The sequence below is a fragment of the Phasianus colchicus genome, chromosome 18, assembly GCF_987193195.1.
Source record: "Phasianus colchicus chromosome 18, bPhaCol1.hap1.1, whole genome shotgun sequence".
Taxonomy (NCBI): Eukaryota; Metazoa; Chordata; class Aves; order Galliformes; family Phasianidae; genus Phasianus; species Phasianus colchicus.
In genome coordinates, this window is record NC_143453.1 from 5802850 (window position 1) to 5826006 (window position 23157).

The 23157-nt window shown below is 43.6% G+C and overlaps 1 protein-coding gene across 5 annotated transcripts in view; it reads left to right on the forward strand.

Moving 5' to 3' along the window:
• The window catches only part of TTC28 (tetratricopeptide repeat domain 28), a 127879-nt gene that overhangs the window by 52235 nt on the left and 52487 nt on the right, over nt 1–23157 (forward strand). For all 5 annotated transcript variants that reach the window (XM_090152542.1, XM_090152540.1, XM_090152541.1 and 2 more), the window contains 3 exons: nt 18179–18326; nt 20776–21048; nt 21742–21872. In XM_090152542.1, the coding sequence (XP_090008668.1) occupies nt 18179–18326; nt 20776–21048; nt 21742–21872 (552 nt within the window). The remainder of the gene's footprint in view (nt 1–18178; nt 18327–20775; nt 21049–21741; nt 21873–23157) is intronic.

Consider the following 23157-nt stretch of genomic DNA (forward strand, 5'->3'; position numbering starts at 1 on the left):
ATGGTGAAGTACTGTGGAGCAGACCTTGGGGAGGCAAGTTGCCTTTCCTTGGAGGAGCCGTGCAGTTCCATGACTTGCCGTTTAGGCTGCTCTGTTCATGCACACAACTAACAACTTGTATTTCTGTGCTAACAGAGCATATTTCTAACAAAACCAACAACACTGAAGAGAACTGAATGCTGAGCATCCCCGTGAGCTGAATTGAGTCCTTTCATTGAGGTGATTTCACTGGATCGCGTAGGCTCTGCTGTTACAGAAATGAGATTCACTTCATTACAGTGTCAGGATAACCCCTGCTTCATGTTCTATCCCATGATCAGCAGGTTGTCTCCAGAGGCAGAGCTGAGTGCTGCTGCAGTAGTGACTCATTTGGAAGGAATACCTCTTGGTAGTTAGAGGCAGCGTGAAGCCATGTCTGATGCAGGCAGCAGGTGGGCTGTTCAGTGTCTAATTGCCTCTGGGAGCCTAGAGCCAGCAAAGCCCTTCTGGTTAATCTGTGAGGCATGAAGTACAGGCCTTCCTATGAGAGCAAGAGGGATTTTCAGGGGAGAGTTGGCTTTGAATGACTGAGTGATATCTTAGGGAAGGTGGAGTCCCTGCTTAGTGCTTCTTCAAAAGCCTTTCTAAGGGTATTTGAAGGAAAGGCGATTGTTGTCCCTGGAGATCACAAGGTGCTGGGTTGAAGGTTGGTTATGATGAAGTGTATGACAATGACAAGAGATGCATGTATGTCAGAGTTCTGTGAAGCTGCAGGCTGACTGCTGTGTGGGTTTGAACAGCATTTGTGCAGAACTGTACTTATCGTCTCGCAGCGTACAGCACTGCTGTGCCTTTTTTGCTCTTTGGAGAAATGGGAGGTTGCCTTCATAAACCCATACTCAGTTCACAGGCAGGAGAAGCTCAGGAGCAGTGAGGTAGATGGTGCAGCTCTGCTGATGGCTCACTCACACCTGAGCCCACTCTGAGTCATTGGAAGGTACAGTTTTTGGTGTCTTCTCACCCCCACTGCGTACATGCCCTTATGTGAAGGGAGCACGTAGCAGGCTGTGTAAGGAGTGCCTGAGAGTCGACGTGCATGTAGAGTGTGTATTTAATAGGGAAAGTGCATTCCTTTGCTATTGTGTGTTTCAGGATAGAAGCTTATTGATTCAGGTGCCTGAAACAGTGATGCTTTCAAGATGAATTTCCTTTGGGAGCAGTAGTGTGAAAGGGCAAAGGGGAAATGATTAAAATTTAAACCTTGAGATGCTGTTGAATTACGTTGTCATTTTTTAAATGAGACTGTATGGCTGAAGGAATAAACATTTTGGGCAACTCCAATCTGTTTTTAACTACTCCATCCCCATTTAGGGTAGATTGGTGATAAGAGGCTGTGGAGTTAAATGCTCTGTTTGGCACAAAAATGTCAGCTGGTTGGAGATTGCTGCGTTTGTTGTGAATAGAGGAGATGCTCTCGTTGAGGACACTGTGGCTGTGTGCTTCTACCCTGGATTACTATATCAAATTTCCAATTGCTTCTCAAACACACAATCACAAATTGATATGTCAGCATGATTGTTTGATAGCTACTTCTATCAGCTTTCCATCCCCCAAAGAAAATTCTACTGTGTGAGAAGTCTTACTGACCAAGAAGAACAAGCTTTTGCTGACCCAAGCATGCAGTATGAACGCACCCTTGAATACATAGCTGTTGGATGAGGGAATGTGCAGAGATGGTCCTGACTTCTTACTGAACGTGGGAAACTGTCACTGTTTCTGTCCATCTGCTTCTTGTTGTTTGTCTGTGCCACGTGCATATGGACACAGTAGCCTGGAATTTCCTGTGTGACGGAGGAGGAGACCAACAAATATTTGTATTTATAATGCTAAAAAGAGACATCCTGTTTTGTTACATGTTTGTCCTTGGCTCCAAGTCCTTGCTGGATGAGAGTGTTATACCTAAATCAGAGTCTGAAAAGTAAAAGTAACTGTTAAGATCAGGAGCAGAGAACTGAAAACGGAGTATACAAAACCTGATGGCTGCTGAGTCCAACAGGCCTTGGTGTAATAGGATATGGCAGAATGTATTCGTAGAGTGTTTTCTTTTTATTGTTTTATTTCCTGTAATTGGCTGGAAGAACACAATGTGTTGATGGTAGGGAAAGAGATGGTGTATACAAGGGATGACTGAATACTGATTGCCTGTACACCTTCACTGTTGTCACAGACTCATAGAATGGCCTGGGTTGAAAAGGACCACAATGACCATCTAGTTCCAACCCCCTGCTATGTGCAGGGTAACCAACCAGCAGACCAGGCTGCCCAGAGCCACATCCAGCCTGGCCTTGAATGCCTCCAGGGATGGAGCATCCACAGCCTCCTTGGGCAACCTGTTCCAATGCCTCACCACCCTGTGTGTGAAAAACTTCCTCCTAATATCCAATGTAAATCTCCCCTGTCTCTGTTTAAAACCATTCCCTCTTGTCCTATCACTATCATCTTGTTGTCATCTTGTTGGTTTTTTCTGTTTGTTTGTTTAGTATTTTAGTACTTTTTCAAATCAAAGAAATGAGGAGAACCTCACCATCCCATCCCCAAAACTGGGGGGATTTTGGGGTGGCGTGGTTTTTCAGCAGCATTAGAAATTGTTAGGTCCTCAGCAGGAGCTGTGGCAGTCAGCTGAAGGAGCCGATATCCTTCTCCCTTGGTTGACAGAGAAGGAGCCAAAGGCTCACAACTTGGTAGGAAGATTCATGGCTCTTGAATGACAGCAGGGTAGTATGAATTCTCCTCAGTTATTTTGCTTGTTCGGAGTGTTTCAGTGCTTTCATGCATTTGCTCTGTTTCTGTGCCAAAATTGTTGACCTGTAGAACAGAGCTTTGAGAAGTTAATGTGTATCTGGGCTCAGAGATATCAGCTCGTTCACAGCTCCATCAACTTTTCATAGTCTTGATTCCAACGGGAGCAAAAAGAGTACAAAATACATTTTTAAAACATGTTGATGCTTAGTCACCCTGTCTTTTGCATGTTTAACTTAGCTTTTTCCTTCATCTGGTTCCTGAATATGTAGCAGGAGCCAAAAAGTCACTTTAAGTCGTATTATATGATTGTCTTTTTTGCCTGTGAGACTGTTAAATTGGAAGGAGCATGGCTGAGATGTATAACCTGTGACTGTATTCACTGTGAAGTGTAACTTTGGAAGTAAATCTGTGCAAGGGGGTTGAGTTACTGTGACTTCTCGTGTGGTATAAACAGCGTTCCTTTAAATTTACATCAAGCAGAGCTGCCATTGCTTACCAATCTAATGGAAGCTGTGGTAATTGCTTTTGTAGGTTCCATTTATAGATCAGACTTCTATGACTAAATTTAATTACTTACAGCTGAACCCAGTCAAAGCAGTAAGCTCAAAATAACCTCTGCCATGCTGCAGTGGAAGCAGCACATGCTCAGAAAAAGGTATTTCCCCATTGTTCTGTATTTCAAATAAGAGTTCTCTCTCTTGCCTATTGATGGTACAGTTAACTGGAGAATATACCTTGGCAGAACCCTCCCAGCTAATGCTATGAACCACGATGACAGGCTGCTCTCCTGTGACTGATGATAAGGAATGTGGTATGGAGCTGGTTACCCCAGGGAATGTATGACATTATGTAAGTTCACAGTGCTCATAAAAGACATTTTCCTTTTCGGATGCTTAGCAAGGTTCAGCTACCAAAAGCAAAGAGCCTGTCTCACAGACAAGTGACAGTGAAGTCCCAGATGTGTTCAGTGAGGAAGAAAGAAGGGAGCATCTGGTCATCGTTGCTGATTTCATTTTTCACCTTTCTCTCTTCTTCATATAAATGGTAGAGATGTTTCTTTAATAAAACCAACAGAAAACATTGATTATCATCAAAGCCAAGCATGCTCTGTATTAAATATATTTTTTCTTCAAATAATCTGATGCTTCACAAAATGAATGTAAGCACAGGTGGAAAGGGACATTCGTCAGTGAGTGCTTGTCCTTCCTGCGGGAATGCTGCAGCACACAGCTCTGCTCCTGAGACACTGCCCTTTCTTCCCAGAGAGATGCTCAGGGGAATAGCTCAGCTAGGAAGGATTCTTCTGTCATTTAAAGGATGAACTGAAAGGTAATTACTTATGTCACCAGGTCAGTCGGTATTGATGTGGGCTGCGTCAGCTCTGTTAGATGTGGATCAGTCTTTGGTGGTTGAGAATTGATTTAAATCCTGCCAGCTTTGCTGTGTTTGGTGTGTACTGTGAATTTATATTATCTACAGCAGATTTCCAGGGCAGTCTGAGTTGTGCTGTTTGACCCTGTTGCACATTTGGCTACCCTGATCCTCCTCTCTCCTATCCTCAGAAGCACCTGCTTTTTCCTTCTCTTTTTTCATCTTCTTTCTCCTCCTTTTTTCCTCTCTCTTTTTTTTTTCTTTTTTCCACTTTCTAGTGCTTGCAGAGTCCAGTGCTCATCGTTACATCTGATAAATCCCAAGATGTATCTAGGGCAACAAAATTAGTCTGAGTTGATTCATGTATAGGATGAAAAGCAAAAGACCAGTCGCTAATTTATAGAGCTCAAGTCTTCCAGTCTGCTCATCAGCTGTACTTATTTTTTCAGTATCCTATTCCTCTCCATACTCCAAGAATTTAGGATTCTGAAAGGTAGTGATGAAAATTATTTAATAAAGCATGAAGTCTGTATCCTGAATAAAGGATATGTTTGCAGAAAAGCCATTACTGAAAATACATGGTACTAAAATGCAAGCAGTCATGCTTTTAGCTCACAGGACTGTGCTTAGGCTGTTGATTTTGGTTTAATGCCACAGTGTTTCTAGGATTTTATGAATATTCCTAGAAATAGGAGCAAAGATCAAAGGTGTTGTGATGCAACGAGGACAGGGGTGAGTACTGTGTGTATAGGAGAGGGAATTCTCAGTGGGTTTTTGTGCTTGTCGGGTGTGGACTGCATTTTCTTGATACAGTATAGTATAGCATGGGAGAAAAACTCTATTACAAAGCAAAATATGTTCTTTATTTGTAGGACTGTGGGCACTGTGACATTTTCAGATTCTTGTCATAGTTTGGTAGCGTTCTGCTCCAGGTTTACATACATCAACATCATTAATTTGTGGGGCTTTCCTGCAAGCCAGCTCCCTTAATGATCAGATGAGGAAAGTGGGCTAGCTCCTGCAATTAGCCAGCTTTTCAGAGCTGCCATGTGTAGTGCTCTGAGGGTAATGTGAAGTCAACCGATGCATGGCGTTTGATCTCGTGTTCTGCCACACTCCATTTAAAATTGTCTCAGCACTTAAAAAGTAAGATCAAAATGGAGAAATGTGGAGGGTTTGTAGAGCCTTAAGTTGTTAAGCTTTAATATCTTTGAGAATAAATGAAGTAGCATGTTTGAAGGGATTAGATAGGATTTTTGAGAGAAGATAATTGATTTAGGGACACGTGCTCCTTTATTTAAGGCAGGATAATGCCTTCTGGCTGGACTGTGCTGCAAGAAAAGGTAAGTGTATTTTTCATAGAATCATTAAGGCTAGAAAAGACCTCTAAAATCATGCAGTCCAAATGTCTACCCACCTCCAATACTGCCACTAGCCACATCCCAGAGTACTACAGCCACCCTTTCCTTAAACACCCCCAGGAACAGTGACCCCACCACTCCCTGGGCAGCCTGTGCCAGTGCCTGACTGCTTTTCTGAGAAGGCATTCTTCCTAATATCCAACCTGAGATATTTTGGAGATGTTCTGTGTGGTTTGTCCCTTAGTACCTAAGTACTATACTTACTTGCGTACCAGCATGAAAGGTTCTAACAAGGAGTTTGCAGAGCAGCAAAGCTGTGTGTTCAGGCAACAGTCCAAAGCTGCAGTGATGCACAGTGATGGAGTCTGCACATGTGTATTGATAGAAGCATAAATGAGAGGGGATGGGGGGAGAGTGTGACAGAGCTGGAGTGAAGAGATGAATTATTAAGTGCAGAATTATTAAACTGGTGAAATGTGGGTGAAAACAGGCTTGAGATGGCTCCTCTGTGTGAGGAATTATACAGCTTATTAGAGCATGACCATTGCTGATTTGGGATTTACCTGTTGCAGCCCCCAGCAGTTTGGCACCTGCTGCGGAGTCAGTCCAAATACTCTTTGAATAACAAAGCAGAGAAGTGCAAGGCGACTAAAATGAAGCAGATGCATAGCAGGGAAATAATTTAAAATGTACCGCTTTCATGCTATCTCTTGACCCTTTCAGGGCAGTTCAATAAAATGTGGTAGTTTCTATAGCAACTACTAAATTACTTGGTGCTTCAGAGGTCTGGGATAAAGGAGGCGAATCAATATAAGGAAACTCAGGGTCGGCGTTTCTCCCTTTTGTGTTACAAGAGTAATGATCTGGCAGAACTCGCTACGTGTGACGCTCATCCTGAAGAATTTTTCCCACGTTCACCTTAGCCAAACAGATTTATACATTTATTATTTCCACAGGCTGGATTTCCCTCCTGTCCCTGTCGTTGGCTTTGTCCTTCCTGGCAGGCGATGCTGACTGAGCACAGTTGGGGTGACTGCAGGCTGGGAGGCAGCAGTCCTCCAGCACTACACCCATGTTGGGAGATGGAACTGCACCTGCTGGTGTTGCCAGAAGTGACTGCGAGTGGAGGTCTGGTGTAGGAATGATAGTCAGGAAAAGTCCTTGTGAGTGTTCAGAGAAAAGTGGCAGAGCTGCAGCTCTGTGTGGTTCAGAGCATCCCTCCAAACATCCCGGTGCTCCGTTTTAATGTGTTCCTAAGCTTAGTTGCTTTGGCCTTCTTAGAGGATAACAGTAAATTCCACTGTTGATTAAGAAACAAGTCATAACTGTTTCATAGATCCACTTATGCTGGTTGCATTCTTGACCAGGAACTGTTAGTTCAGCCACTCATTGTCTGGTCATTCAGAAGTGATTATTTTCTCTAATGCACACTGGACTTCATAAAGTTGATTTCTTGGTGGTGTTTTGTTGGGGGCCTTTTAAGAGCTGCCCATTGCTGAGCTGAAGTTCCTGGATCCTTTCTGCAGTGCTGCTCATTTGCTTTGTGCATTCTTGCTGCGCTGTGTGCCAGGCCAAAAGTTGTGCGTGCATTTGTAGAACTGAAATGAAAAACATGTGAAGTGACTTGGTGATGTGAATGGAGATGGTGGAGCTCTCGAGGAAGAAGATTAGAAACACTAGGTTGATTTTCTTTGAAAGGTGGATTCTCAGGAATTGTCCTCTCTACTGTGTTGTGAGATTGCTTTTAGTACTCATCTCCTTGCTGAATAGTTCAAATCTGCCTGCAACAAGCAAGAGCAGAATCAGAATTCCTGAGGTGAGGCAAGTATGCATCATCTGATGATTGTGCTTACCCTGTTCCTAACCTCATTGCTAACTAAAATAAAACATACTATGCTGAGGCTTGGCTGTTCCTGGGCAATTAATTCTGCAGAATCCTTGTCTCCCACTTTTCTGTCTTCTAGAGAGATGGAATCTGTGTGTGTCTGAGCTGGAGCTAACAAGCTGGACTGGACACCAGGATTCATTACTAACTGTACTTCTTCACTCAGAGTTCAAATGTCTCGTATCGAACTTGGGAACAGAAACAAAAATCCTCCTACAAAGTTTGAGATTCAGAGAGAACCCAGTGGTCTGCTACAAACATTAAAATAAAAAATCAGGCAATTGTCTTCCCTGCCTGTGGCTTAGAAATACAATTGTGTAGAGTAATAAACTATCCAGGGCATCAGCTCTATGGCCAACGTAAGAATTCCACAAAGGGACTGCATTAAACACGTGTGTTTCATTTGCTTTGTGTCAGAAATATTTGTTGCTAAAAGCAGTCCAGGTGAGTGACTGTGGTTTTTGAAGGAACCGTGTTACCTTTTGTCGTAATGCTGAAAGGGAAATAGAAAGCTTACTTTCACTGGAGCTTTTCTCCCTTGGATTTTCTGTGTAACTAAGAACAAAATCACTTGTCTTTTATTATAGCTGAACCTTGCCAGAGTAGCTAGTCTTTTCAGTGACTTCATTACTTTTCCTACATAGTTGCATGATTTTAACCATATGAAAAACTGCAAGATTCAGTATTCAGCTTAGGTAAATGTCTCTGTAAGTGGGCAGTATCCTCAAACGTCTGCTGATGTTACTAAGCAATCTGCAGACAAGGAGGCCTTCACTTTCCATCCTGTTTTGGGATGGCTGTCTAATATGGCTGTTAAAGACATGAGCACATTCAGGGTGTCAGAATTTAAAGCTGAAATCACAAAGTAGCGGTGTTTTGTTGAATTGGAGGTGGCCCAATCTAGCTCCAAATTGCTGCTATGCAAGTTATTGTTTCTGTCTTCCAGCTTAATTTTTGCTAAATCCTTTTTAATCTTAATTAACGTCATTAAATCACAGAGTGATTTGGAAACCTTAAAGATCACCCAGTTCCAACCACCCCGCCATGGCTGGGGGAACCTTTTACTAGATCAGGTTGCTCAAAGCCCCATCCAGCCTGACCCTGGAAACTCCAGTGTGGAGAAACATCTGCATTTTCAGAAGAACGTTAGGTGGTTTTCAGAATAGATGGAGTCAAAGAGAAGACGAAAATAGGCTGATCTACCAGGAATAGAAGAGAAGGAGGCAAGACATGGAGCAGTTTTAGAGACAGTGAAACCAAAAGGGTCTGATCTTCTGGGCAAGAGAAAGAGCGCCTGTATTTGGAGGAAACCAGAAGTGCGGAGGTGGGTCTGGGGCTGAGCCAGGGCCCAGCTGCCCTGTGGGAGAGGAGCAGGGTCACCAGGATGCATCCTGCTGGGCATGGGGATGTCAGAGGAAGGCAGTGGCAGGGTGGTTGGCTGTCTTTGGCCAAGGCCTTCTGTTGGCAGCTTCCTTCTTGGCAGCCTGAGCGCCGCCACTGGAGCAACAGGGATTGCAGTAACGTTCTTTGTTCTGGTAGTTTAGGTACCGTTGCATAAGAAACAGAGTCCTCTGCAATGTCTTGGCTGTGCGTACTGTGAGTCTGAAAGATGGCTGTGCCTTTGTTTTTGTATGGCAGTGCTGCTTGAGTGCATTGTCCTTGTGTGCTGCTGGAGCTAAGTCTCCCCTGGCTATAGAGCTTGCTGTATAGCTGTGTGCTGTGCTGTTGCTGGAGGTGCAGATGTGCTGCTGATGCTGTCTGTTGGAGCTGCTGGCCCAGAAGGCACAGACAACAATCATAGCATTATTTATTCTTAAGTCCAGACTTCTGGATTTTGGTCATCTTCAGTCGTCTCAGTGCACATCATTGCACAGTTAGTTTTACCAGCTGCCTAACTGCTGACTAAAGACCTCCTGTCTTAACTGTGAATCCATATCACCTATGTCAAGACTGCCCACTCCATAAGAACTGCATTTGCTGGCAGAGATTTTTGAGATGTCCCTGACTGGCTTTTCTGTGAATGCCAAGCCTTATGACCAGCCAGTGGGCTGACCAGATTCTTTAATGTCTCATTTCTGGGTTTTGTTGTGGGTTTTCAGTGTGATCCACCTAAACTTGCTCAGACTGCCAGTCTGCAACATGGAGAAATGCTGAAGAGGAGGGGCAGTCATTTAAGCTGCTGCTCAGAAGAGTAATTCAAAGTGAGGCAATGCCACTGCGTGCTGAATAGCCAAAGGAGTTGTTTTGGTGGATGTTGTCTTCTTTTGGACATGGTTTTTATTTTCCCCTATTCCTTCTTTGTACTGCTTTTCATTTGCTTTTGTTTTTGAGAATACAAATAGTAGCATATGTTTGTATATACTCGAGTTCTGCAAAGTTTCTCAACACATTAAATGTTGTTAGAATTGGGAGGATTGTGTGCAGATGTGCACTTGCAGATACATCTCAAATGTTTATGTAATGTAAATCATAGTTCAGACCTGAAATTAGATGAATAATGTTAGAAACAGTCCTGCCACTGCCCCAGACTTAACCAAGAGTCACCTTACAGGTGCCACGCAATCAGTGTTTTCTTCTATTAAATTGCCAGTAATACTGCACTAGGATTGGTATTACTGCTGAACAGCATTGGAAGGTGGCTTATCTTTCTTATTATAACTCTTAAAACAAGTTGTGTAGCCACAAACGGAGCAAAACATTGTCCCTGCTGAGCTGCAGGGGAATTCTAGGTGGTGCCGTACTCACTTCTGTGTCTGCCAACCTGAAACACTGGGCTGTATTTGGGCATTAGTGGATTGCTTGTCTATAGCACTTCCCTCCGGCCCTGCTAGTTCTTACTGTTGGATAAGATGTAAGAATTGTAGGCCATAAAGGTAGAAAGAAGGAACAACAGCACGTGCTGTTGGTAGGGGCTAGAGATGCTCTCTGAAGAGGAGGCTCTAGATTGCAGCTTTTGTTTCCAGAGCAAGCCTGGAGTAAGCAGGAAAGGAGCAACGCCGCTATGTGAAAAGCTGTGCTGTTGATTTTTGTGCTAACCAAAGTAAGTGAAAATTGGATTCAGTTACTGATGATTATATTTAGATCCTGTGGGAAAGTGATTTGCACACCGTCTCCCACTGGAGGTAGCGGAAGCATAATTCATGAGAAAAATTAAAGGCTCCTTTGGTAAACAAGGTGTGATATTTTACCTGCCCCCAAATTGCTGCTTGTCCTTGTAGACTCCATGGGACCTAGAGGAAATTTCCACTCTCAAATAGCATTGTTTTTGTTAGAGACATCTTGGAAATGGGAAGAATATAAAGAATCTGTGCTGCAGAAACAATGCATTTGTTAGTTCTCTTCCTGTTTATTTGGGGCAGGCTCTGGGGGTGGTTCAGGTGCCAGCTGAGTGTACTGACTTGGGAGGAAAATTGTCTTGGTGCAGCTTTAACTGTGAAAGCAGGAGTTGAATGCATATGGACTGCAAGCAGTATTTATACATGTGCTGCATGTGTTCTGAATTAAAGCACATTCTTCCCTCTCCCCACATTCCTGAAATCCCACAGCAGAGATTTGTCCTGTGTTTCTCTCTAACATTTGGCTGTAAAGCAGTTACAATGGGAGAAGAAAGATTCAACCTGGTGCCTGGCCCCAAGAAGCCATAGTGAGTGTTCCCATGTTTTGCTCCTTCAGTCGTGTGCACTGTGTTCATCACATGTTGGCTTTGCTTGCTTGGAGGCTGTGGGGAGCAGCCCCCACAGGGTGGTTGGTACATCCCACGTGGAAGCATTCTGCAGGCTCAGGACAGGCTGGTTAAATGCATCAGAGATTATTTGTGCTATTTTCAGTGTCATCTGCTGATCTGGCAAAGCAAAGGAGCATTGTGGGAACAGTATTTCTAAACATTTGCCTTTTCTGTCCAGACAGTTGGTTGTCCAGGACCTGAAGCTGACGTGAATAGAAAGGTGTTTTGAATTTCCTCCCATGTGTACAATGAGAGCCTTTGTCTAAGACAGCTTTTTTTCAAGTTTTTCATGTTTATTTGACAGTTGTTTTCTGCTCCAAGCTCTTGTGATACCATTCCAGTTTTGTTCTTCCATCTCCGTTACCCAGTCACAAGTCAGCCAGCAGCTCCTTATGAAAGTGAGTCACTCTGGGAGCTCGAGGTTTGATGGCAAAATGACCACATGAATTCTAGTAAGGCGGGTCGGGCACAGAGCAGGCGGTGCTGCGGTATTGCCTGCAGCTTTTGCAGGGACCACCTACAGAAAGTGAGGGGTTGGGCAGAGCAAAGAGAATAAATTGGTGGAGCTGCAGGAGCCCACGATGCCCTCAATGAGCCTGTCTGGCTCCCACACGAGGCTTGCAGGGCCCACAGCATCCATCCTGGGCCACGCTGGGAGCAGCATGGGCTGCACCAGCAAGATGTCTTGCCCAGCCTTGGTGATGAAAGCCCTGATTGTCTTTGCCATCACACTCACTGTGGGCAGCGTGGGTCACCTCTTGTGTATGCTGTCCTCAGCTCATCGTGTTCTTAAAGGGACTGCCCTGCTTCAGAGAGGAATTTGGGGTTCCTGGTTTTCTAACTGTGACCTTAGATGGCCATGTGGCAGCGTGCTTGGATGTTGCCAGCTGATGTCCCAGTGGTAACTGTTGAAGAGTATTTATTAACAGTACCATATTTTGTCCAGCCAAAAGTAGAAATTGACTGCTTTTAGAGAAATACTTGTACCCTGGTACTAAATCTTATTCCAGAAAGATGAGCTCATGCTTTAGACTTACACGAGACTGTGGTAAGATGGGACTGAACTCCTGCAGCTGCTTTTTCTCTCTAATTCTTGTAAGTGTTGCATAGGAGACGCGCTAAGGATCTGAATGATTTATTGCCATAGGTTCTGCAGAGAAAAGTGGTATGAGCCCAAAGGGTTGTATCAGAGGCTGCTCCCGATGCCAGTACAGTATGAATCTTTGCTGTGAAAGCCTACATCCATGGTCTGAACAATTAAAATATATTTTGATGCTTACCTGGTAAGAAAAGCACTGTATTATCTGGGATTACATTTACTGGAATTGCTTTTATTTAGCAGAATGTGGGGAAATGTAGAGGAAAGACAAGAAATTCCATTCATACTCACAAATGTCATTTCTTGTTCTGTATTTTTATCTTCATCATGTGTTTTGTATTAATTATAAGCCGGTTGCTCTGCCTAGAACAGCTTTTGTGTTCAGAACACTGTTACTATCAGTCATTTCAGTGATTGCATTTGCATTCTGATCCCATTGCTGATTGCACCTGTAAAAATTTAATATCCAGGTTCAGTGACAGAGATGGAATTTGAGGCGATGAGGACCAGAAGGCTCACAGGCATGTCTGCATTTACAAAACCGGAGGGTCAGATAAGGAAGGTCTTCTTTCATGTTCTCCTCTTGTTAATAAACTTTTCCTAAAGCCAAAGCAGAAAAAAAGCCCCCCAAAATTATACTCTTACCATGAAAGTATGGCATGTCCTTTTCAGCATGGGGCAACAAGGCAGCTCTGAAAAAATGCAGAGGGAGTCACATCTGAAGGAGGAAGAAGGAGCTGTTAGCTTCTTGGTGGGCCCTGTGCTGGATCTCTGCAACTTCAGGTTGCTGATGTTCTGTATGTTGACTTGCTGTATGAGCAGCCCTCATTATGGGGCCTGTTTTCTGCAGGGCTTTGAAGCATCAGCTGCCAAATAAATTCTCTGAGTTAATGAGAATAATTTGTTTTTGTTTCCAGAGTATCGGGAGTGCTTTCAATATTATTATGGATAGAAAGTGCTAATTATTCCCTCCTTGTCCTCTTTCCCAGCCTATCTCCACTTGGCTGTATGAAGTCTGTATATTGTCTGAGCTGCTGGTAGTTGCCCAGCTGACTGAAAAATGCCCATAAGAGGCTGAGATACGGCCTGGCTTCCCCAAGCAGAAGGTCTGTAGGTGTATGCACTTTCTCTTACACTAACAACCTCTCTTGCTTAGTATCAGTGACTTGATAAGATCAGCTCTTTGCTAAAGCTGCCCTTTACCTTTTAATCCTCTTCACTTCCCCGCAGGCTCCTGCTGCTTGTGCCTTCCTCTCTCACTGTTCACCAACAGATGCTCAGCACCAAGCGTGGGCTTACTGTGCAATGCCAGCCCCTGGCATGGCTGTGAGTCTGCAGGTGGAATAGCTGAGTGTGCTTGGTCATGGTGGCACAGCACCAGAGAAATCAGCTGTGTTTGAGGGGATGCACCCAGTGCCAAGTGTCAGCTGAGAGCAGGACTTTGCCTATGTTTGAGGTATTGTAGGGGTTCTCAGATTATCCTTGCAGGTGTGCCTGAAAGATAGGTACAGTGAGAAATGTTCAGGTTTGGTTTTACCTTACTGTAGATCAGAATGAGTAATTTTAGTGCTGGAATATAGGCCAATGAAGGAGATTGTCTGTAATGTTAGTTTTCCCATGTTAGTCCAATGATTTCCTTGCTGATCCAGCTTGAAGGAGAAGGAACGAGATGTAGAAAGAAATTGGACTTTGTTATGTGTTATTTACATTCCTCTTCTGCCTATTGTCTGCCTGAATGTGAAAGTGGAACACGGTGTGTTAATATATGGGACCCAAGAAGGAACAAGAATGAAGTGTAGATCATCCTTTCTGTTCTCTGTTGGTCTGTGTGTGTGTGTGAGCATCTGGATGTTTTGCTGTTCACATTCAGATGTAAGATAAGCACTTAATAATGCTGTTATCTTCAGAGGTTGTAGAAAGATGTCGGTTATTGGTGCATGCTTTATTAATTGTGAAAAGTGTGTGAACAGTTATTGGTTCTGCTGCTTCCTTCTTTCTTTGGACTGTTTGCAGTAAAGTGAAAGAAAAATCTCAAGGATTTCCAAATGGAATTGCTGAAACAAAGAAATTCTGTGCTATTTGGATAATGTGATTCATGGATTTAGTTTTAAGTCTAGCTTTCTAAAGATCTGAGGTTTATGGGATTACTCTGCTAGTCCTATTACAATTGTTCCTTAATTCGTTGACCAATTAAAAAGGCATGTTGAGAAGTCAATCTGCTTTGCTACCGTTTGTTGGTTTTTGTTAGGAATGTTTGTCAGCTTTGTTAGGAATGAGTAAATATGAGCTTCTCTGAATGCTTCTTGTAAAAACACAAGGTAATTGTTACCTGTTTTGTGGAAGTGGGGATGTACAGGGAGGGAGGAAATTGAAACATGGCGAGGCAGCTGAGGGGAGGATCTGCTTCCCAAAATGATCTTAGAGATGGGGAGCAACTGGGCAACCAACCCTTACCAGGAAGCCATCGCATGGGCTGAAAAACTCTTGTGTTCTGTGGGGTGCTTGGGTCTGTACCTTTAGCTGTTCCCCAGATCTCCTGGGTTGGGCAGTGGGGTTCTTCTGTCTTCTCTAGCTGGAATTCTGTGTTATGCTGAGGTTTAATGAAGCAAGGATTTTTGGTGTAATGGGTCTGGTGCTACTTAAACAAAACGTGTCTCTACCAGAAAATCTCATTAAAAAATAGGTGGTTAACATATGAACTACTAAATTTAAAACCTTCCAGTGGGGAAATACGAGCTGTCCATGGGGCTGTAATTCTTTCCATCTAACTGTGATCTGTTAGCTTCAAATCTGCAGGAGCCCTTGGCCTGCCTAGAGGCACACGGCTAACTCTGGATTTCACTGCATCATTCTAATGACAGGAGCTGGAGAAAGGAGACTTCTAGATAGTATTGGATGCTGCACCTGTATGCTGAAGTAGTGCTGGACCTGAGCTAAAGACCTGGCAGGAGAAGACCTGACTGTTAACTGCTTAAAATACTCTGTATGTGTGGAGACTAGGACCGGGCTGCAGGAGGTGTGAGATGCAATGTGACCTGGGGCATACAGAGGATATTTGACTCTTAACAGGAACTCTAATATAGACAATTTACAAATGCATAGTGTACCTTCCATGTCTGCCTATGTAGATTAAAATTTTTAGCAATAATCAGTGCTCCTGTACGTTACTCTCATCACATTTGTCTTCTGCTGGCCATGCAGTAGGTCTGTGAAAGAGAGAATTCAGGGTAATTGAATTTGCATACTCAGAACTCATTGCAAACGTCCATGAGCTTTGAATAGTTAACATAATATATTCAAATAAAATATAGCTGTCAAAAGAAAATGTGAAAGCCCCTCATTTCTATTCTAGAAAGGTGAGAGGCTGGGAATGACCTGAGCACTCATGCAAATTTTGCAAACTGCAGCACTGATCTGTAATTGGAGGTAATTTGTGTATTCTAGGAAGCGACCATTATTTTGCATACAGTGATCTTTTTGTTTAGTGTGTTCAGATAGACCTTGGCTCATGGACCTGTGTTTTCATGCAGTTCTGTTAGGTCGTGGTGGTCCTCCTGCATAGATAACTATAGCTGCTCTGAGACTTCTGTGAGCATTTCCTGATTGTGAAGTGGTTTTGGAGCTCTGCAGCAGTATATCAGCAGCAAACCTCAATGCAGCTGTTCCTAAAGCAGTGTTTGTTACCTGCTGCTATGGCTGTTGGGTTGAGTGCTGTGGTCAGGAAAGAACTGGTGCTGTTTTTCCTTAGAAATAAGCAGCTGGAGTAGATGTTTGTGAGGTGTGATCTAATGCAACTGTGCAGAGAGTCGAAAAAATGCAGGGGAATGTTCTGTTGTGTTGGTATCATGTTGAGGATGCAGGGAGCCGCAGTCAGAAAGCACCTGCTGTTGTTTGTCCTGTCCATAGCTAAACATCATCCTCTTGTTGCTTTAATCTTCTTGAGAGGAATCAATCAGCTTTTCTCACCTGGGATCCCTGGTAAATTAATATGATTTTTATCGCGGAGCAAACACTTGTGATCTTCACGTAGCATGATTAAATTGCTGAAGTGTACTGAAGTGTGTGAAGGTTCTGTCTGTGTCGGGGCTGGAGAGCTGCACCGTGTCTCATTCCTTCAGCTGCAGCCCTGGCTCCCTGCCCTTCCTTTCCCTTTCCTCTTCCAGAGGGTGATTCTCTCCATTTCCTGTTTGCAGATTTCTTCACTTGATACAGTATCTTCATTCCAATGCTAAAATAATTTGTGAATGCTTCTTTTGGAGAGGAAATAGACGCTGCAAATACCTTTTATTTATTTTGTTAAAGGACTCTCGGGAGCACAGTGTGTGCAATGTGTGTGTGCAGTGTGTGCAGAGGGTTCTGCATAAGCTGGAAACTCGAGGAGAGAGGAAAGAAGGTTTTTTTGCAGGAGCAAAACTGGCCAAGATCTTAATTCGGTTAAGATTAATAGGCTTTTCTGCGGGGCTCTTGTTTGTATTCATACACCAACAATGTTCTGGGCTGAACTGATGTTCTGCTTTGTGTTTCTGATGTGTCACCTATACAGGTGGGATGCATTATGAGAGAAGAGTTGACAGGCTTCTGTCTTTCTGTAAAGCACGAGATGTGTGGCTCGCCTACGCGCAAGATGAAGCTCCCTTGCTGGCTGCTGTGTATTTGTGCCCTCATCCCTGATAATTGGATTAGGCAGGCATATTTGTCTTGGGTCTGTGAAACCAGCCTTGTTGGCCTGAAAGGCCCCCATCAGAGACATGCTGCATCAACCTGCCTCTGTGATGAAGCGGTATAGAAAGTAATTAAATGATAATTCTGGGAAAAAAAGGACTTAAGAGTGTAAACCATGATTGAGGTGACAGCATGCTTTGCTTGGGGAGCTCATGGTGATGGCTGCTGCACATTTATTAGTTCTTTGTATTTTCTTTGATTTAAAGCATAATGCTGGTAATCTAATTAACATTGAATTGGTTTCCAGTACAGTAGCTTGTTTGGTTCAATAAGAACACATTTATACTAAAGGTTAATGAAAAGAATTTTACTTTCATTGAATTCATTAAAAATGGTTCTACAATCAACGCTCGCTAATGGAAAAAGGATTAAATATTCATGTCTATAAATTTCTCTTGTCATTTCTGATTTTCCTTGATCTCTGCCTCCGTGGGTTGGATTCTGAAAGTGTCTGCAAGTTCTAATGAAATAGCAGTTTGGATATTAGTTGGAGATTTATCCTGTTTAAGTAAAGAGACCTCCACATGTGTATTCTGAATGTACTGTAAGCACTGGTTTCAAGTGCAGATGGGGACAGATGATACTTCCAGTAATTGCAGGGCTCTTAAAGTCAGGAAGGGAGTGACTTTTTACATGGTCTGATAGCGGTAAGACGTGGGGGAGTGACTTTAAACTGAAAGAGGAGAGGTTGAAGTTAAAGTTGGGTGTGAGGATGCAATTCCTCACTCAGAGGGCAGTGAGGCCCTGGCAGTGCTGCCCAGAGCTGTGCTGCCCCATCCCTGGAGGTGCCCGAGGCCATGGATGGGCCCTGGGCAGCCTGAGCTGGGGGCAGCCAGCACACAGCAGGGCTGGGGGATCTCTGAGCTCCCTTCCAACCTCAGCCATTCTGTAATTATGCAGGAATGCAATACTGGGAGCCAGTCTTAAGGAGTAGTTATTAAAGCACTTTTAATGTAGTGTAACCTTTTATCTTCTGTTGTGCATCATAAACATCAAGTGCTGGCTCCCCATTAGCACTTCAGAGATCTCACAAAGGCTGAGGTAATCACATATGATGGGAATAAATGACCAAGCTGTGATGCTGGGTTTTTCTGATAGTAGATTTCTTCATCGTGACCAAATAAACCTTATTGTGATCGCGTAGCGCAGCGTACACCAATGTGAGATGGCCAACAGATGGGATATTTTTGACTCGTACCAATGAAGTGATTGGCATTTCTTCCCTGTTTTTGCAGGCATACTTCCGACAGGGCGTGGCCCTTCAGTACCTGGGACGCCATGCAGATGCACTGGCAGCGTTTGCATCGGGGCTGGCGCAGGATCCCAAAAGCCTGCAGCTTCTGGTTGGCATGGTCGAGGCCGCCATGAAGTCTCCCATGCGAGGTAAGTGCCGGCGCAGATCAGTGCAGATGGAGAGATGTGTGCGCTCCTGTGACCCTGGCTTTGTTTTCACTTGAAACAGTTTCCCACAATGCTCTAATGCTTGGCCATTGGGCACAGAGAGTCTTAAATGCTTAGGGCCAGAGTTTGCCCAGAAGAGCATTCAAGCGGCTTTTCCACTGTAATAATGTTTTTCAAAACACAGTGTTCCAGGAGGCAAAAATCTGTTCTGCTAGTTCACTTCTATTCGGGAAGTACGTTGACATAACGTGGAGCTTGAGGTGGTTTTAGCTGTAGACTGTTTTGCTTCTCTTTCATAATTGTCCCCATGTTAGAGGAAGGTGGGAGTATCCTCTTTATTCCATTTCTCTGTTGCTCTGTTTCTTTTGCAAGCTCTTTGTTGTCATGTGCGAGCCGTATTTCCTGAGGGGGAGCGTGACAATTCCCATCCTCAGCAGTGCATCCCCAGGGCTAGGGGGTCAAGAAGTGCTGAATTGAAAAAATATTCCCTTTAGTGTTTCATTTTTTTACAGTGGTTTTTTTTTTTCCATCCTTTAAAATGAATTCATTTAGTATTCTCCATCCTGTGTAGCAGTTAATGTGTGAGGCTAATTTCATTTGGTACCCAAAGGTACCGTGGCTGCTGCTTAGAATGCAGGTGACACAGGATTTCTGTGTAAGCATCTCCAGATTTAACTAGATGATCTTACTGTCCCATCATAGTGCAGCTGTATATCTATATTGCTGCTCCCTACTGTGCTTCTTGGTGTTGCTGCTTGCCAGTTGTTATCTTCCCACTGAGTATTTTGGCAGATTTTAAATTAGCTCTGCTTATAAAGTATTAGTTTTAATTTGAGTGTGTATGTATGCTGTACTTCTGTAATGAATATTCAGGATCTTGGCCCCACTGGGCTGGGCATTGTGTGTGCAAGCACTTAAGTATTTGTTACGTTTCATTCTGGCCCCCTTTACAAGAGCTCCCTGCCTGAGAGGGACACCTGTTCAGGTGTTACGGGATAAAACCTGTCCCTTGTAATTTGAATCCACTGCATGCTTAATTATTTGGAGCTGTGATAGATTGATGTGAGTGGTATCTTCCTGAGGAAGAAGAGGAGCAGCTGTGAAGGCAAGAGTTATAAGTATTAGTGATGTGCTAAAGATTATTAAATGCAGACCCTGAGGGATCCAGGAAGCATAGGTTCACAGTATGTAGAGGAAGCTCAAACTCTCTTCCACAGTCAATGAATCAGTGTTGCTACATCTTTCACGTGCTTGTGGTTATGTCTCTTCCCTCACCATTCACTGCAGGAGATGTGATGGCCTCCATGTCTGCCCTTCCATTACTGTGCTAGCTCTCCCTGTCCCACTTGACTTCAGAGTAACCAGGAGCTCTTCCTTCTCTCTCCCTGTGTTTGCCTGCATTACCTACCTAGAATTGTAAGCTCAGGAGCTGAATTCATACCTGCTCTTGCAGTGTTGTGCCTGTTAACTGGGCTCTATCAGCAATAGTTAATCTTGTGTCCTGGTGGCACGCTACAGGATTTCTGTCCTCTTATGTCTGCATATAATCCTAGAATCTGGATTGCATCTGTTGCAATCTTCAGGCAGGTGTTTCCATCTTCAGGCAAGTGTTAAGTATCTGTTGTTTTTTTAATATGCATAGTGAATGTAGAGAGGCAGAGCTGATGAAAACAGGAAGCAAATGGCTTCCTGAGCTTGCTGTGGTAATGTTGATTCAGGTGAGATCATCTAATCCAGAAATCTTACTTAGTCATAAATTTTGAATATGTAACTCAATGTGATCAGGTGGGGTGCAGCACAGCACATGTAACAGGAGTCCTGTTACACTGATGTCCTTCCTGAAACATACAGCCAGAATGTTTTATCATGTGACTGATAAAAGCAATTAGACCCATTATCACTAGTCTGTCAGGTCATGTTGTGATGCTGTTGTTCTGCAGGTGTACCTTTGGCAGCTTTGGTCACCTCTATTGGTGCATGTCGTGTGCTGTGGTATCTGAATGGGCACAGATTTTTTAAATGACCAGCTGAAGGAGCAGCATCTACAGTGCTTAAATACTCTGCTGACAGCCCATTTCTAATCTCCTATGAAACCTCAGGTGTTCTCTGTATTCTTTCTGCCATTAGACCAGCTTTCATATTGTAGGATGAGACTGATCTGAGTTCTTGTGCTGTCTTCCTGAAGTGCTTTCTGCAGGAAAAGCACCAGCGTGCTTTTTGATCTGACCTGTCTCATTTTGCTTGTTCTAGCTATTAGATGATGTATTTGAGCCCTGAATTCCTGCAATAAATTTTAGTTTGATTTGAGCAGTTTGGCTCTTAACTCATTGCCTCATTTGGTTACCAGAAATGAGGATGAAGTGTTAGGCTGATTTCTGAATGCAAATAACTTAGTTTTTTGAGTAACTCTTCTTTCCTTCTTGTATTTTAGAGTCCCTGGAGCCAACCTATCAACAATTGCAGAAGATGAAGCTGGACAAGAGCCCCTTTGTTGTGGTGTCTGTGATTGGCCAGGAACTTCTGACTGCAGGCCATCATGGGGCCTCTGTGGTTGTACTGGAAGCTGCCCTGAAGATTGGCACTTGCAGCCTAAAGCTGCGGGGGTCGGTGTTCTCTGCACTGAGCAGTGCTTACTGGTCCCTTGGGAACACAGAGAAAAGCACCGGATACATGCAGCAGGACTTGGACGTAGCCAAGACTTTAGGTAGAGTTCTCATCTCGTTCATTTGAGTGCTGGATTGGTGCAGATGGAACAAATTGATAGTTGTGTGAATGATCAGCATCACTGTATAACACTCAGGTGTTGATAATTACTGAACATGTGAAGGTTTTATAGGGTTCTTTACTGTCTTGTGTATGGGGGTAGGTCTTAATTCTGTGGAGAAGTGCTCAAAACCTAAAATTGAGTCGTAAGTGAAGCAGTCTTTTTTTTCCTTCTTTTTTTCCCCAAAAATTAGTTAGAAAAAGGCAGTCAGTCTGAGTTTCTGGGGCTCAGAAGGCAGCAGTAGATGTACCTTGTTTCTGAACTGAGCTGCAGAATTGTTTTCTGGAGAAAGCTGGCATGCTCTTTGTTTCTTTTCAGCCTAAACCACTCTCTTGTTTCCACAAAGAGATTGCTGATGTTGAACAAGGAATAAACATGGAAGAATGGGAGCTGCCAGGTGTTAGGCCAAAGAGGAAATCAACATAATTCTAAAAATAGATTGAGGGTTATTGCAGAAGTTTTTGAAGGCCAGGGAAGAGGATGAGGTTTGGCTGTGCAATAAAAATGAGGATAAATTTATTCTGATCTTGGCTCTCACATTGGAGTTTCACTACAGTGTGTTCTGATCTTTCTGCTGGACTCTTCTGGTGACTCTGTGTTAGCTAACTCTTGTTTTGTTTGCATGTGACTCAGGTGACCAGACGGGAGAATGCCGAGCTCATGGGAACCTGGGCTCCGCATTCTTCTCCAAAGGAAATTATCGGGAGGCCCTCACTAACCACAGACATCAGCTGGTGCTTGCCATGAAACTCAAGGACAGAGAGGTAGGAAGATTATTTAATAAACCATACTCTGAATCGGAGCTGCATGGTTTTCTAAAAAAGATGCCATCGTGTCTAAAAGCCTTGTCCGTCTGCTTTGCTATTCAGAGAATTTGTAAGCTCTGTAATTTCTTTTCCCAGCCTCTCACTTGCCTTTTTTTAATGGAAATGGTATGTTCTGTTAGGTACAGTATCTGTGTCCAGGTGCCATGAGGTTTGGTTGGCACTCGTCTGCCCCTCCTCTTACTAGAGGAGACTATGCACTGAGCAAGTCATTCTGCCTCTCTGCTGCCCACTGCCCTTAGTCTCCCAGTAAAGACTTGCTGAGTAGGCATCAATACAACATCTCTGCTGTTGAGCACGGGGTGTCATCAGCTCTCACTGGTGTGAGAGGTGTATATGCTGCTGATTTGAACTTTGATAGGGTGCATCTTGTGTTGTATCTTTTCCAGGCAAGTAATGAGCTAGGTTCCTGCCCTAAAAATTCACAGTCTGCATAAAATGTGGTTTGTTTATAAAGTACTGAGGAGAAAAATAATCCATGTAAACCTTAAAATACAGTGTTGTGTAAAGTGTAGGTGTTGTTTGGACTGAATCTGATTTGTCTTTACCGTTTACCATTCAGCTCTCCAAGTGTTATGCTGGGCTTCCTGCCAGTCCAGAGAAGCATGGACTGAAGAGTCTGTCCCAAGAGATTTCCACTGAAGGGTCACTATAAGGACAGAGCCATAATTTTAGTGCAGATTACAGAAACAAAAGATTTCTTTTCCTCCTCCAGTGGATTTCCCTCTGCTGTGAGTGGGAAAGCAGAGAGCGTGTGGGTTGCATGGCAGATGAGGAGTGGCTGACAGCAGCAGGGCAGGTGTAAATGCTCACTATACCTGAGTGGTTTTGGGGAGACAGAAAACTGGGGAACAGGTTTCCCATTGAGGACTTATTGAGAAAATCTATTTCAAGTAGTTCAGTGCTTGCTGAGGTTTTATTTTACGATTTAAATACCAAGTGAACTTTGACATGCTGCATCTTTCTGTAGTTTCTGAAAGGACTGTGACTGGAGGAGGGACCTGCTAGGCATTTTTGTGGTTACTTTACCAGCTGGAAGACCTCATGAATCGCTTCTGATCTTCCTATTTCTATTCGTGCAAGACAGAGAAGCTGCTGCACATCATTGTTTTACTATTTTTCTTGGTTAGGAATCCCTGTTCTTGCTAAGAGTCAGGTCTGTGTAGCTGTTCCTACTCCACAGTGTTTCTCTAAGCAGCAGACACCCCTCCCCCAGTGTTGGGGG